This window comes from Theropithecus gelada, chromosome 19 (genome assembly GCF_003255815.1).
Source record: "Theropithecus gelada isolate Dixy chromosome 19, Tgel_1.0, whole genome shotgun sequence".
In the NCBI taxonomy this organism is placed as follows: Eukaryota; Metazoa; Chordata; class Mammalia; order Primates; family Cercopithecidae; genus Theropithecus; species Theropithecus gelada.
In genome coordinates this window covers 1,162,511-1,178,182 of record NC_037687.1, presented here as the reverse complement: position 1 = coordinate 1,178,182, position 15,672 = coordinate 1,162,511, and the positions used below count along the sequence as shown (strand labels likewise).

Sequence of the window (15,672 nt, the reverse complement as noted above, 5' to 3'; positions counted from 1 at the left end):
AGATAGCACCACCACACTCCAACCTGGGCAACAAGAGTGAGACTCTGTCTCAAAAAAAAAAAAAAAAAACGATGGTCCAGGAAGTGGGAATGGCTTGTTAGTGAACTGGGCCCAATTAGAGGTAGGAGGGGCTGGGGTCTATTAATGGGGCCTGGATGACAGGCTGGGGCCACAGGTGGGACCTGCAGAGCCCGACTTATTCTGCTTCGAGAGAACAAAGGTGGCGGAGGGAGCTGTGGGCTGGCGCCAAATGGGCAGCCCGGGCAGGACATTGGGGTCCTCTCTGAGTGGCCAGCAGCCCCCACCTCCCTCCCTGCCTCTCGCCTTTCATGTGTGGCTCTATCACCTGGACACCGTCACCTCAGTCTGATCGGGAGTGAAATGGGACATGGGTTGTAGGAGAGCCCTGGATGCCGTCACCTCAGTCTGGTCGGGAGTGAAATGGACACAGTCACCTCGGTCTGGTTGGGAGTGGAATGGGACATGGGTTGAGGGACATGCTGGGCTTCACAGGGGCCACTGTGTGCCCTTTGGGGACCAGATGCCCAGAGCCAGTTGAAACGAATAAACGTGCTAAAACGCTTCCCCACCATTTCCCATATTCAGTGTCCCCATGGTTGAGTGGGCTGTTCCTGGGTGTGATGGAGGCAAACCCCGTGCTCTGTTCTGCTGCACTGAGCCCCTGGCTGTCCTCACGGAAGGGCCTTGACCGCCTGGTCCCGGCCCCACCCTGGCTGCCTCCTGCTCCAGGACGCGTCCGGCCAGCACGGGCTGTTCCCTCAGGGTGTCAGGTGTCTCGGGTGTCCTGAGGCCTGGCTCCAAGGCTCACACCTCCCTGGCGGTGGGGGCAGGGGGGTCCCCGGAGTGAGCAGCTCCTCCCCTGAGCCCCTGCTAAGTCCCAGCTGTGCCCTCGGTCTTATTTATAGGGTCCTGGTGGCCTGGCGGCTATAGCCGGGGGGCAGGGACGGTGGGGCCTGGGCAGAGACTGCTCTTGTGGCCTGGTGGCTGCCACAGCCTTCCCTGGGCTGGGGGTTCCTGGAGAAGTGGGGGCCTGGTCACTCGTGCCCTCAGGCCCAAGCGGAGAGGAAGCCAGGCAGAGGACCCTGGGCTGTCCGGAAAACCTGATCTGCTGACCGGTGGCCTCAGAGTCACAAGCACACCTGGAGGCCCCCAACGGTACCTGGCCTGAAGTGGAGCCATGGCAAGTCACCGGCATGGGACCATGACGTGGGAGTAAGCTGCCCGTCCGTGCTGACAGGCCCGGGGTGGCCTCTGTCACCATCCCAGCTCCAGTGACACAGGCAGGCCCACCCTCCCCACTCACCCCCCTGGAATCCCTTGCCTACCCCACTCCATAGGGCCCTATCCCAAGGAGGGGAGGAGGTCGGGAGACCCCACCCCTGCCGTCCGCACACCACCTAGAGCCAGTGTCGCCCGCCCCCAGGGTTACGGAAAGGAGAAGAGGCGGGCCCAGCGGGGCAGTGCCAGGGAGCCACCCCCTCCTGGGCCTACCCCACTCCATCTGGGGCCAACCCAGAAGCCTAGGTGCCCACGGAGGTGCCAAAAACACTGCAGATTCGGCACCCAGCCAGGCAGGGCCACCCACAGGACGGGCGGGCACAGGGCGGGGCCACCGTGGGAGCGGGTGGGGCCCGCCTCTTCCCAGAGGCTAGTGGGCGGGGCCAAAGGCTGGCAGGGCTCAGGGTCAAGGCCTGGAGACCAGGAACTGGGCCGAGGCGTCAGGAGCGGCGGGGACACCCCTCCCCGCCCGATGTCTCCATCACTGGCGACCTTCACCCTCCCCACCATCGTGGGGTGAAGGTCAGCACCCTGCCCGCCCGGCTGCACCCCACCCACCCCCTCGAGCCTACTTCCTACAGACCTCCCGGTGCCCTAAGGGGCATTCAGTCCAGGGAGCTCAAAGCCCCTATTCCCAGGGGGACATGGAGGACGTGAGCAGAGGCCCAGGACGCTCCCGGCTTCACCGGGCCAGGTGGAGTAACAAGAGCCGAGCAGTCAGGCTTCCCGGTCTTTAATGGGGCGGGAGCTGGGGGCAGCTCATCCAGAGAGGTGGCTCCGAAGCCGAGGTGGACCTTGGCGGCTGGCTCTGCAGGGCAGAGGGGATGGTATGTGGCCCGTCAGGCTGGGGGGATCTTGAGAGGTGGAACGAGAGCCCCATGGGTGGCAGCCACAGCTCAAAGCTGAGGAGGATCGTCTGTCCCTGCCCCAGTCCCCAGGGCTTTAAACACAAGCAGGGCCTGGGGCCCAGGCAGCAGCCTGCACTGCCCTCTGGTGGCCTTCTTGACAGGCACGGCTTCCCCAGGTGGCTGGGACCCCAGGAGCTGGCTGGGCCCACCTGGCACCCCTGCCCAGCCCCTAGCCGGGCCTCGGGACACGGGGTACGTACCGCCTACTCCAGGGCCTTCACCAAGGCCTCGTTGGCCTCAATTCGGATCTGGATCTCTGCCCGAGTGGCCTCGTCAGCTGCCCCCAACAGCTCTGCCTGGGCCTTCTCCAAGTTCGCCTTGGCTGCCTGCAAGGGATTGAGGGGCGGTGACGGGCCAGCAGGGACCCCAGCCCGGCTCCTGGTCCCCCAGCGCTCCCTCCCCCGCAGCCGGGACAACTCCCGCCCTGGTGAGCCTCAGGTCCCCTCTGGCACTCACCCCCAGGTCCAACATGTCGAGCGTCACCGCCTCTTCTGCCAATAACTGCACGGAAGAGTCGGCGTTCACGGCGATGGAACCACTGCTCACTGGGGGAATGGGGTGGGGGGAAGGTGTGAGACCTCACGGGGCCAGACAGCCTCAGGGATGCCCCTGGTCAAGTGCAGAGCCCCCTGTGAACCAGAAGCTCGACAAACACTCAAGTCTGTGTCCTGAGTGTCCTAACAGACCTACAGGACTGGCCCTGGGGCCCAACATGGGGGGCAACTCCTAGAGAACAAAACAGGGGCCCCAAGAAAGAACTAGAAGCTGGAGGGACCCCCAAAAGCACTACCTGGGGACAGAGACCCTCCCTCTGACCCACCACCCATGGCTGAGCTGGGATCCGGGCCAAAAGCAAGCTGAGTTCAAACCCGGCTCTACCATTGGAAACCAGTGATGCTTAAAACTGCTTTTTTCCTGCACAAATGACCTTCCTCCCCTAATCTGATCAGCCCTCCTGACATGGTTTCTTGAGGGTTTTTTTTTTTTTGGCACAGGGTCTCGCTCTTGTTACCAAGGCTGAAGTGCAGTGGCATGATCCTAGCTCACTGCAGCCTTGAATTCCCCCGCTGAGGCGGCCCTCTTGCTTCAGCCTCCCAAGTAGCTGGACCACAACCAGCTAATTTTTTGTAGATATGGGATTTCACTATGTTGCCCAGGCTGGTCTCAAACTCCTGGGCTCAAGAGACCCTTCCACCTCGGCCTTCCGAAGTGCTAGGATTACAGGTGTGAACCACTGCACCCAGCCTCGCCTGGTTAGTTTCTTTTTGTTTTTTGGAGAGACGGGGGTCTCACTATGTTGCCAAGGCTAGTCTCGAACTCCTGGGCTCAAGCGATTCTCCCACTTCAGTCTCCCAAAGTGCTAAGACTACAGGCATGAGCCACTGGGCCTGGGTGGTTTTACGTCTCTTGCTTCACCCATCACACGTTGGTTAGTCCAGAGCCAGTCGTAAACCGGTTGAGAGCAGGGTCCCCTCTGGTTCGCTTTCATCACCGCCCAGCCCAGGCTCCTCAGTGGACAAACCTGCTAAAACTGTATTTTCTTTTTTGAGATGGAGTTTCACTCTTGTTGCCCAGGCTGGAGTGCAGTGGCACGATCTCCGCTCACTGCAACCTCTGTGTCCAGGGTTCAAGCGATTCTCCTTCCTCAGCCTACTGAGTAGCTGGGATTACAAGCGGCCACCACCACACCCAACTAGTTTTCTGTATATATATACTTATTTTTTTTTTGAGATGGAGTCTCACTCTGTAGCCCAGGCTGGAGTGCAGTGGCGCAGTCTCCGCTCACTGCAAGCTCTGCCTCCCGGGTTCACGCCATTCTCCTGCCTTAGCCTCCCGAGTAGCTGGGACAACAGGTGCCTGCCACCTCGCCCGGCGAATTTTTTATATTTTTAGTAGAGATGGGGTTTTACCGTGTTAGCCAGGATGGTCTCGATCTCCTAACCTCAGGTGATCCACCTGCCTCGGCCTCCCAAAGTACTGGGATTACAGGCGTGAGCCACCGTGCCCGGCCTATAACTATTTTTTCTCGCAGCCTCAACTGAGACGGAGACTGACCTGGGATGTGCAGCCCGGGTCTGGCCTGGCCCTGCAGCCCTCCACCGAACTCACCGAAGTATTTGGAGGTGGTGCCGTCCTCTGCATGCACCACAACCAGCCCCGGCCGAAGGACCTGCAGCGTGGGCACGTGGGACGCCAGGATGCCGAAGGCTCCGGTCAGCGTGGGCACGTCCACCTGCCGGACGTTGGCACCGTTGAAGAACACCTGCGACAACAGCGTGGGGAATGATGGCGGGGCAGGCCGGCCCGCGCCCACCCCGGACTCGGCCTGTCCTGCTGAGAAATGGGTCCGGGCAGGACCTGGCGCTGATGTGAGGCACTGAGACAGCCCAGTGCAGGGATCAGAGACTGCAGCTTTGGTCCTCAACGTTGCGCCTCATTCTACTGATCCGCGAAATGGGAATGCCACGATCCGGCGACACCCAGGCTTTGGCCAGGGAGATCGGGGAGGGCACCCAGGAGGCGCTTATCTCGGGGATGTGCCCGGGACGAGGGCAGCGCAGGGCTCGGGCGGCAGAGGCAGCGCCGAGGGTCCAGGACTGAGTGACCTCGGCTTCCGGGGCGCGCGGATCCGGGGACCCGGAAGCGGGGGGTCGCGCCCTAGGGGTGGGGACCCTGGACTCCGGGGGCGGCGGCCACGGAGGGTCCCGACCCGCAGCGCCCGAACCTGCGTTGGGGAGGCGAAGGTGAAGGACATCTGGTTGGGGCCGGCGGCGGCAGCCGGGGCGGCGGCGGCCTCGGCATAAGCACGGGCCTGACGGACGAGGCGGCCAAGTCCCGGGCGGCGGAGCAGCGCGGCGGGCAGCATGGCAGCGACCGGCGGCAGGAAGCGGGTGGCGGGCGGGCGGCGGACTCCGGCGCGGCGCGGGCGGCCTGGAGGGCGAGGAGGACGACGCGCAGGGACGTCTGGGAGGAGGAGTCCTGGCAAAAGCGCAAGCGCGAACTACGACTCCCAGCAGGGCGCACGCGACGTTGTCGACGTTAAGGACGCAACGCCCCGTCGTGGGGTATTCTGGGGGTTGCAGTTTTGTTCTGACCCCTTATATAGCAGGGGGTCAGCTAAGGGCGGTGAGACGGTCCTGGGAGGTGGAGGGAGTAAAACGAGCTTCAGTGAAATTCAAGATTGGGCTGCCTGGTGGTTCACGCCTGTAATACCAGCGCTTTGGGAGGTTGAGCCCAGAGGATCACTTGAGGCTTGGAAACCAGTCTGGGCAACAGTGTGGATCGCCCCCGCCCCCGACCTGTCTGTACAAAAAAAAAAAAAAAAAGATTTTTGGGGCGCTCATTGGATGCAGGGTCCTGGATAGACATCAAGAAAACATCAAGATTCCTGTTCTGGGCCAGGTGTGGTGGCTCCAATCTGTAATCCCAGCACCTTGGGAGGCCGAGGCAGGAGAATCACTTGACCCCAGGAGATCGAGACCAGCCTGGGCAACATAGGGAGACCCTGTCTCTACAAATAATCAAAAAATTACCTTGGCATGGTGTTGCACGCCTGTAGTCCCAGCTACTGGGGAGGCTGAGGTGGGAACATTGCTTGGGCCTAAGAAGGTTGAGGCTGCAGTGAGCTATGATTGCACCACTGCACTCTAGCCTGGGCGACAGAGTGAGAATCCTGCTCTGGGGCCGGGGGTCGTTTAGCAGACGTTTGAGATCATTAATAAGCAGATCAGGCCGGGCGCGGTGGCTCACGCCTGTAATCCTAGCACTTTGGAGGGCAAGGTGGGCGGATCACCTGAGGTCAGGAGTTTGAAACCAGCCTGGTCAACATGGCGAAACCTCGTCTCTAAATATACAAAAACTAGCCGAGCATGGTGGTGGGCGCCTGTAATCCCAACTACTCGGGAGGCTGAGGCAGGAGAATCGCTCAAACCCGGGGGGAGGAGGTTGCAGTCAGCCGAGATCGCGCCACTGCACTCCAGCCTGGGCGACAGAGCAAGACTCTGTTTCAAAAATAAATTAATTAATTAATTAAAAAATAAGCAGGTAGTAGTGATAGGTGGTGACAAATGCCAAAAATAAATATTAGTAAAAGTCGAGAAAGTGCAGGATGAGACAGGGTGGAAGGCTGCAGGTGCCGCTGTTCTAGGGAACGGCGACCGCCGCCAGGGGCACAGCGCGGGCAGGAGCGCGGGCGATGCGAGAGGGTTCGCTGGGAACCCCGGACCCCGGCGCGCTGCTCCCCGGCGCCGGCAGAGGGCGCTCCGCGCCCAGAGATGCGCTCACCGCCCCCCACCTCCTGCCTGGCCCTCGCCCCCGCGCGCCGCTGACGCAGGAGCGCGTGCGCGGGCGGCTCGGGGCTCCGCTGCCGTCAGCCAGCGGCCCGCGCAGCCTCGCTCGCGGCCATGACGTCACTGCCCCGCCCCCGCGCTCACGCAGGTCCGAGGCACCCGTCCGGGCCCCAAGCCCCCCTCTTTAGGCTCCGGGAAAATGCGGAGTTGGGAATGGCGGGGGTTGGGGCTCGGGCTCCTTGGAAAGGGCCTTGTGCCTGGCGCTGTGGGCTGCTGGACCCCAGGGGTGCAGGGATCTGGGGAGGGCCTGGGGCTGTCCGACACCATCCGTGGCTCCTTACACCCGAAGGTTGCACCCTCGCCCCCTGCCCGTGTTCAGGCCAGTGGAGTGGCGGTCGCTCCTGTCCTTTGGAACCCGGGCACCTGAAGAAGGCCCTGCTGGCCGAACTCAGGATGAAGGGTTGGGCCTGGCTCCTCCCTGCGGGCCAGAGCTGTGAGGGTCACTTGGGGCCTGGTCATTCTGGCCCTGGTTCGGGGGGTGCAGAGGGGAAGCCCCGCTCACTTTTCTAGGCATGACCTGTGCACCACATCCTCTCCTGGCTCTGGGGACCTCATATCCAGCTGCCACTCCAGGAAGCTGGGAGGCCTCATAGACTGACTCTCACTCATGGAACCACTTCCCTCCAGTCCCCACTCCAGGGTCGCCCACGGGTGAGGGCGGCATTACTCCAGCCCCAAACCTGGGGTTCCTCTGGAATTCCGCCCTGGCCTGGCCTGTGCACCCGGCATGGCCACCGCAGCTACCGTCTCTGGCCTAGCAGGCCCCAGCCTCCGCCTGTTTAGTACAGGTACCTTTTCTTCACACAGCCATAGCGAGTCTTCGTTAAACATCGGAAGCCTGGCGGGGTGTGGGGGCTCACGCCTGTAGTCCCAACACTTTGGGAGACTGAGGCAGAAGGATCTCTTGAGTCCGGGAGTTCGAGACCAGCCTGGACAACATAGCAAGATTCCATCTCTACAAAACAAAAACAAAAACAAAAAATTAGCTGAGCATGATGGCGCGGGCCTGTAGTCCCAACTACCTTCTGGGCTGAGGCTGGAAAATTGCTTGAATCCGGGAGGTGGAGGTTACAGTGAGCCGTGATCACACTACTGCACTCCAGCCTGGGTGACAGTGCGAGACTCTGTCTCTCCAAAAAGCAAAAACAAAATACAAAAAACCCTGAAGCCTGCCCATGTCATGGTCCTGCTGGGAACAAGACGGTTTCTCTGCTTCCTCCACAGGCGCTGACCTGCAAACTTTTCTGCCTCGAAATCTTTGCCCATGCAATTCCCATCTGCCTGGCACCAGGTTCCCTGGTGCTGCCCCTCTGCCTGGAGGGCCAGCCATAAGAGAAGGGCTGCCCTTGGAGTTCACAGCTAGCGGAGTGGGGGTCCCACAGCACACAGGAACAGGCAGGGCCCAAGGCATAGGGCCTTGGAGAGACGTAGCAGAGGAGAGGACCCGGACATGGGCTGGGAGCCAAGAGCAGAATCGCCGAGACTGTGAAGCTGGAGGAGTTGAAGGAAACCGGGGTGAATCTTTGGCTGAATGGACCAAGAGGCCTGGGTACGGAGCACCTGCAAGGGCAGAGGCGGGGAGGCTGAGCTGGGCCAGCGGTGTCAGCCTTTCTTTGGGATGAGAAAGAGCAGGCGCTGTGGGGTGTTAGGTGTGGGCCCAGCGGGGCTGGGGTGGCGCTTGGGCCAGGCTGGTGGCAGGTGTGTGGCCTGAGTATCTGAAGGTGAGGCTCGATGGTCTGAGAGGGAGAAGCAGCGGCAGCTCTGGGACTTGGAGGTGTCGTTCTGATGTCACCCCACAAGCAGACCTCTGTGAGCGCACGTTTGGGCCCCATGGGCTCTGCTCAGCTTTAAGCCGGTCTGTGATCGCTGTCACACAGGACAGGGGCCAGGAGGGGCATGGCGAGCCCTCCACAGTGGCAGAGGGGACCTGCGTGGGGAAGCAGGCGGGGCGCCTGTAACCAGAGACCCTGGGCTGCAGTTGTGCCCGAGGGGCCCTGGCTGTGCCGCCCCAGAACCCCCACGGACCAAGCAACGTGAGAGGGGAGTCCGTGTCCCCCGGGACCCCACCCCCTCCTGCGCACGCGGCGCACCTCGGGCTGCAGAGAGTCGTGCATTCCAGGACACCCCGAGCTGCCTCCCTGGGACCTCAGGACCGGGCGAGGTGAATCGTGCCGATGGGCCGGGGGCGGGGCTCGGCCGCCGCGGCGGGTACGGGGGGCGGCTCCGCGTGCGGAGTGGGCGCCCGGGAGCGCAGGCTCCGCCCCCCGCCCCCGCCGGAAGGGAAGGGGAGGCGGCGGCCGGCGCGGAGCCAGCCAGACCCAGCGGCGAGCGCAGCGGGGGCGGCGGGCCGGGGACGGGGCAGCACCGGGCGCGCGGAGCGGGCGCGCCGCCAACGCGGTCACGTGCGCGGCCCCTCCTCTCGCGCCGGCCTCCCCCGCGCCGCTCTCTCCATTCATAAATTCTCCGCCTGCTCCGCGGCCACCGGGCGCCGGAGCCAGCCGGGAGAGCCACGCAGCCGCCCGCCGCCCGCCCGCCGCCCATGGGCCGCGCGTCCCGGCGCTGAGGTAGGCGCGGCGGGCCCAGGGCTGCGGGGGGCGGACGGGGGACAGGCCGGGGATCGCAGCCGGCTGTGGGCTGAACGGCTGGAGGGAGGGCGCGGAGGAGTCCGGCGGGCGTGGGGACCGAGCTCCGGGCCTTGCGCCCCCAACCTGGGTGCCTGGAGAGGGACTCCCGCCCAGGCCCCGCCCCAGCCTCAGTTTCTCCCTGTGAGGTCGGGCGAGGACGATGGCGTCTAGGCTCAGCCCTGGCGTCGGGTCCCTGCCTCCCCTCGCTCGCCATCCCCACCCCTTGGCCGGCTCGGGGGTGCGGTGCTGCCCCGTGGGGAACCTCCGCCCTCGACTCCCGCAGTCGCCTCCGCCAGGAGTCCCCCTCTTCCCCTCGGCCTCCTGCCATCTTCCCCGGCCTCCGGTCACCATTCTGCGCCTGTGCCCCACCCCCTCCAGCCTGAACTCATTTCCCGACCTACATATGCGGCCCCTTCCCCCAGTACTAGGGCCCGGGCAGCCTGTGACCGGGAGCGCGGAGGACAGCAGCCCCCGCCAGGAGCCTGCCCGGCTTTGGGCCTCAGTTTCCCGCTGTCGTGTGTGGGCGGAAGCCGGGGAGGGGCAGGAGTGGCTGCCGCCTGTGCGCTCCTCTCGCTCCGGGAGAGGCCTCGCGCGTGCGGTGCCGACCTGGGGCCGCCGAGCACCCCGGCGCCAGCCCCGTCCCCCTGCGATTCCCGGGCCTCCCCGCCCGGCTGCGTCGCGCAATGTCCAGGGACTCCTTTCTCTAGTGCCGCGCCCCGCCTCAGTTTCCCCCGAGCATAAGGTGGCCGGGGATGCTCCGGGCGCCCGGGCTGGGCACGGCGGGGTGGCGGCCGCGGCCATCTTGCGGCTCCGCGCCGTCCCCCCCGCCCAAGGCTGCCGCCCCCGCGCCCCCTCCCCGCCGCTCCCTGGCAACCCGCCCCCCCAGCCGCGGCCTGCTCCGCGGTCGCCATGGGAACCAGCTTCTCGGGGCCGGGAACAGATGCGCCTCCTTTGTCCCTTGCACTCCCACCAGCGCTCAGCACCGGGGGACCTCCACCTCCCAGAGTCGTGGGAGTCGTGACCCGGGGACACGCACCCAGCCCCTTCGCCCTCCCCCGCGCGCGGGCAGCGGGAGGTCTCCCTCTACCCAACCATGGCGGGGTGGGCCCTGCCACGGTGTAGCTGAACTTCTTGGGGCGGGGGTAGTGATGGGGCGGACAGGGCGTCTGGATCCCTCTGGAGCTGGCCGCACCGCCTCGTTGTCCCCATTCCTCCCAGTGCTTGCCCTTCCCGTCGCGGAGCTCCAGGGCCTGGCGTTATCTTGCAGGACAGGCTGCACCGGCTGTGTGCAGTTGTGATGGGCACAGGCGCACCCTCAGAGGGCCAGGCCTCCTCCCCTGCCATGGGGATGTAAGATGGAGGTCCAGAGAGAGCCCCCCGGGCCCTCCCGCCAGAGCCAAGCCGGGTGGAGGCTGCCTCCCATGCCGCCTCTCCATGAGTCACTGGCCCCTGTGTGGGCTCCCGGTCCCGCAGGGAAGACCTGGCTCGTCTGCAGTGGCTCCTGGAGGAGAAGCAGGCCTAGCTGGAGCTGACCAGGCCTCCTCCCTGCAGGGCCCTCCTCCCCAGTTCAGAATGCAGCCCACAGCCACCATGGCCACAACCGCCGCCGCCGCCGCCACCACCACCACCACCACCACCACTGCCACAGTAGCCCTGACGACGTCGTGGGACAACGCCACTGGACGCCCCACGGTGGGTGCAGGGGACAGGTGGGAGGGGCTGGAGGTCGTCCAGGCCAGCAGCACCTGACCCCCCCCCCCACCCGGCATGCCCGCAGGCAGAGCCAGACCCCATCCTGGACAACTACGTGCTGTTGGTGGTGGTGATGTCGCTGTTCGTGGGGGGCACGCTGGTGGTGTTGTCCGGCGTCCTGCTCCTCTGCAAGCGCTGCTGGGACGTCCACCAGCGCCTCAACAGGTGCGAGGCCCCCACCTCGGCTGGGCAGGTGCATGGTGGTTGTGGGCACCAGTCGGGTATGGGGGACCTACCTCACTGGCTTCTGAGTCACAGGGTGGGCTGTGCCTCTGGAGAGTGGGTGATGCACAGGGCCTTGGCTTGGGGCAGAGAGCCGAGACCCTCTGCGGTTCTCTGGGCCCTTGGTGCCACTGGGCTCTCCCGATGTCTCTCCCAGGGCCATGGAGGAAGTGGAGAAGACCACCACCACCTATCTGGACAACGGCACCCATCCGGCCCAAGGTGAGGTGCTGGCCAGCCCAGCTGCGCGCCCACCTGTCCATCTGCCCCTTGGCCACCCGCTGCCCCCTCAGGCCGCCTGACCGTCTGTGTCTGTCTGTCTCCCCCACCAGACTGGGCGCAGCTCGATTCCGACTCATCTCTGTTTCCTTAACGCCCAGGCGTAGGTGGGCCCAGGCGCGTGCTGAGCGAGTGAGTGTGTGAGCGGATGGACGAGTGTCCCTCGCCCCACCCGCCCGGCCGCCCGCGCCGTGGCCCCAGCCCTCCCCCTCCCGGCTGCCCGAGGAGCGGCCCTCCCGGGGACCAGGCGCTTGGCGCGGCCCACCCGGGGCCCACCCTCTCCTGCCTCTTCACGCAGACCCCGACTTCCGGGGGGAGGACCCCGAGAGCCAGGATGCGGAGACTGAGCGCTTCCTGTCCACCAGCTCCACTGGCCGCCGGGTTTCCTTCAACGAGGCGGCGCTGTTCGAGCAGAGCCGCAAGACGCAGGACAAGGGCCGCCGGTAAGCAGGGTGGCGTCAGGGGGTACCCCAGGGCCTGTCTGAGGTCATGGCTGCTTGGGACAGGGGAGGAGCTGTGCGCAGAGGCTGCAGGGACCAAGGCGGAGGCCCCTGAACTGGGACTGTGCGGTGGGGCGGCCTTGGCCGGCAGAGTGGATGGCAGAGCGCAGCAGCTGCGGCATCAGGCATGGGAGGTGGGCAGGCTCTGACGGCCAGATACCGTCGCAGGTACACACTGACGGAGGGGGACTTCCACCACCTGAAGAATGCCCGGCTCACACACCTGCACCTGCCGCCCCTCAAGATTGTCACCATCCATGAGTGTGACTCGGGTGAGGCCAGCTCGGCTGCCACGCCCCACCCAGCCACCTCTCCCAAGACCACCTTGGCCATCTTCCAGGTGAGCCTATGGGCAGCAGCCATCGGGGTTCCTCGGGGGATGTGGGGGCAGCCCCAGGGACTCCTGGGCCCCCACGCCCTCACTCACTCTTTTTCGGGGTGGCCGTCATCTTGGGATTGGCGAGGTGGGGTGGAGCAGGGCAGGGAGCCGAGCCCAGCATGCCCCTCACCCACCCGTGCCCCTCACCCACCCATGCTCTTTGACCTGTCACTGCTTCCTCCCCCACCTGGCTCTGTCCCACAGCCCCCGGGGAAGGCCCTCACGGGCCGCTCCGTGGGCCCCAGCTCCGCCCTGCCAGGTGATCCCTACAACTCGGCCGCGGGCGCCACTGACTTTGCGGAGATCAGCCCCTCGGCATCTAGCGACTCTGGGGAAGGCATCTCGGTGAGGGCCCCTGCACGTCCCCCACAGTGTCCACAGCCCGGGAGGGTCCTTCCCCTCCCTGCCTCCAATCCAGGACCACCGTCAGCCTATGACCTCCCACCCACCACGGCCCTCCTTGGCCCGCCAGGTCATTGCACACGGGAGAAAGCGGGAGCTGACCGCACACCGGACACAGGCGTGTACTTACACGCAGGGGCACCCCAGGCTCCTACCTCATTGACATTCCCTAGGCGCTGGAGAGGGTGCACCACCCCTGCCCTCCCTCACCTGCAGCCCACGCCGTGGGCGAGAAAGCTCCTAGACACACACCACCTCCTCTCTCCAAACACCATGTCCAGGGACCTTCCCCGGAGGGCAGAGCACCCTTGTGTAGCGCACCCAGCCACCTAGTGCCCCTCCTCCTGCCTCTGCTCCTCTCCGAGCAGGTACCCCTCTCTGTCCCAGTGATGGGGGTCCTTGGGACTGTCTCCTAACCTAGGGCCATCTGGGGCCAGCACGCGGGGCCGGGAAGAGGTCTTAGTCTGAGCGCCATCTTTGTTCCCTGCCAGTTGGATGCCGGTACCAGGAGCACCAAGGCTGGAGGGCCCGGGGCTGCAGCAGGACCTGGGGAGGTGGGCCCGGGATCCGGGACGGGTACCGTTCTGCAGTTCCTCACCCGCCTGCGCCGCCATGCCAGCCTGGACGGGGCCAGCCCCTACTTCAAGGTCAAGAAGTGGAAGCTGGAGCCCAGCCAGCGGGCGGCCAGTCTGGACACGAGAGGTGAGCTGTGGCACCTGGTGGAGAGTGGCCCCTGTGGGCTTGGTGGTGGCTGCCAGGGGCTGCCCTGGACATCCAGGAGCAGGAGGTTGTGGGCTGGGTGGGGAGCCAATGCTCTGGGGCCTGGCCCTGCCCAGTCTGCCAGCGGGCATCCTGCCTGAGGTTCTGCAGGCGGCTGGGAGGGCTGAGTGTGTGGGCAGCTTGAGCCAGACCCACCTAGCTCCGGTGCCCTGTGTGGGAGGGCTTTGCGCGCCCTGACTTCTCTCAGGTCATTGGGGCACCCAGGATGAGGTGGTAAAGGAGGGTGTCAGGGGGCCACCTGGTCACTGTGCAGCGTAGAGGGTGGGGCCTGCGGCCTGCATCCCCTCCCGGCCACGCTGGGCTCTCATCCCTGGGAATGTGAGCGGAAGGTGAGTTCTCCAGGAGCCCCTCCCTTGCCCGCTGGCCAGAGCATCAGCTGATGTGTGACCCTGGCCAAGGCCCTCTGCCGGTCTGGGCTCTGGCTTCCTCTGACACGAAGTAAGTGTTGGACTGCACCAGGGGTCAGCAGACATTTCCCGTCAGGCCCCAGATGGTGGCATTCGTGGGGTTATGGTCGGAGAGGCTGTCTCCACAACTCAGTGCTGCTGTTGAGGTGAGGAAGCAGCAGGAGGCACTGCGGGACGAATGCACGTGTCTGTGTGCCAGAAAAACTTACAGAAGCTGGGGGTGGGGGCGGCGCTTTGCCCTCTGGGCTGTAGCACATAGATCTCTGTAGTCCTTGAATTCTGCAGGGCTTGGGTCAGGCAGGATCCTGGAGACGGGGCTGCCTTTTCTGGGCTTGGGGCAGGAGTGTGTGGCGGGAGCAGAGGGGTCCCATCCGTAGCTCCGGCAGCAGGGCTAGGGCAGGCCAGAGGGGCTGGGGCCCTGCTCTGCCTTGTGGAGGGGGTGGCAGGTCCAGTTGTCAGGTGAGGCCGGGACAGGGGACAAACGCAGAGAGAAGGTGCTGTCAGTGTGACAGAGGACATGCCATCAGACAGTGGGAGACCCCGTATTGGGGCCTGGCTCCAGCCAGCAGGGGTGGGGTGAGTTCTCCCAACCCCCACCCCAAGGTGGCTAGGGGCCAGAGAGGGGAAGGCCTTCTCTGGCTGCCCCGGTCCCGCTGAGAGAATCCAGATCTTGAGATGAATGGAGCCCTGGTGGCAACTAGAGACATTTAGAGTCCAATGTGCTTGCAGCACAACCCACAACCTGTTTGCTGGGTAACTGCCTCCCTGCCCCTGGGGCCTGCCCACTCAAGCTTCGCTGGGGAGGCTGTTGGGAGAAGGGGGCCGAGGCAGGGGTGGGGCAGTCCCCCAGCGTTCCCCAGACCAGGGTGGAGCTGGCAGGAGAGGGCACCGCTCTCCCTCTCCTCATTAGTCCCCACCAAACCTGTATGTGACTCTCTCATGCCTTCCATAGTTTGAGCCAGGCTGTGCAGGCCACCAGGTGTCCAGGACACGTCCTTATGAGTGGCCACACATTGACCAGGGCTGCCCTGGGGCACTACCAGTGCCTGAGGCCCTTCTACTCACTTGCTTCCTGGCCCTGCCCTGCCCAGGCTCTCTGGTCCTACCATCTCTGCCCTCCGTGCCTCAGTTTCCTCACCTGTACTCCAGGGTGTACATACAGCCACTGTCCACACCCACCTGGCCTGGGGAGATGCCACCTGGGGTCTGGCCCAAACCAGGGCCCACTTCTCTGTGCGTGTGTTGGGGGGGGCACAGGTGTGTGTGGTACACGTGTTCTGTGAGGGGGGCACAGGTGTTCTATGTGTGGGGGGGGGGCCACAATGTGGGGGCAGGCACAAGCATTTGTGTGGAAGGGCACAGGTGTGTGGGGCGGGCGCAGGCATTCTGTGTGGGGGGTGCCACAGGTGGTATATGTGTGTGACGGGGGGCACAGGCGTTGTGTGGGGGGGTTGCAGGCGTTCTGTGTGGGGGGGCACAGGCGTTGTGTGGGGGTGGGGGCACAGGCGTTCTGCATGTGGGGTGGAGGATGGAGGTACACGCTGGCTGACGCTGACGGCACATCCTCTGCGTTGTGTGTGGAGGGGGGCGCAGGCGTTCTGTGTGGGGGCGCCACAGGTGGTGTATGTGTGGGGGGGGCGCAGGCGTCTGTGTGGGGGCGCCACAGGTGGTGTATGTGTGTGAGGGGGCGCACAGGCGTTCTGTGTGTGGGGGGCACAGGCATTCTGTGGGGGGGGGGGGGGCGTTCTGTGTGTGGGGGGGGGGGGGGGGG

At 64.9% G+C, this 15,672-nt stretch overlaps 2 protein-coding genes across 3 annotated transcripts in view; one reads left to right on the top strand and one right to left on the bottom strand.

Moving 5' to 3' along the window:
• Positions 1-2,016: 2,016 nt before the first annotated feature.
• Positions 2,017-5,176, bottom strand: ATP5F1D (ATP synthase F1 subunit delta). Of its 2 annotated transcripts, none has more exons than XM_025368999.1 (5): positions 4,933-5,176; positions 4,317-4,470; positions 2,664-2,752; positions 2,408-2,533; positions 2,017-2,153 (listed from the first exon to the last, which is right to left on the bottom strand). In XM_025368999.1, exons 1-4 carry the CDS (start codon positions 5,071-5,073, stop codon positions 2,411-2,413), a joined length of 507 nt encoding a protein of 168 aa, XP_025224784.1. In that variant the 5' UTR covers positions 5,074-5,176; the 3' UTR covers positions 2,017-2,153; positions 2,408-2,410. The 2 variants fall into 2 exon arrangements, with proteins under 2 accessions (XP_025224784.1, XP_025224783.1); XM_025368998.1 differs by having other exon boundaries at positions 2,017-2,107; positions 4,933-5,175.
• A 5,576-nt stretch (positions 5,177-10,752) lies between these two features.
• Positions 10,753-15,672, top strand: part of CBARP (CACN subunit beta associated regulatory protein) — a 7,665-nt gene continuing 2,745 nt past the window's right edge. The window contains exons 1-7 of the mRNA XM_025367499.1: positions 10,753-10,872; positions 10,958-11,097; positions 11,312-11,376; positions 11,732-11,876; positions 12,102-12,273; positions 12,517-12,657; positions 13,206-13,416. Of these exons, the coding sequence (XP_025223284.1) occupies positions 10,753-10,872; positions 10,958-11,097; positions 11,312-11,376; positions 11,732-11,876; positions 12,102-12,273; positions 12,517-12,657; positions 13,206-13,416 (994 nt within the window). The remainder of the gene's footprint in view (positions 10,873-10,957; positions 11,098-11,311; positions 11,377-11,731; positions 11,877-12,101; positions 12,274-12,516; positions 12,658-13,205; positions 13,417-15,672) is intronic.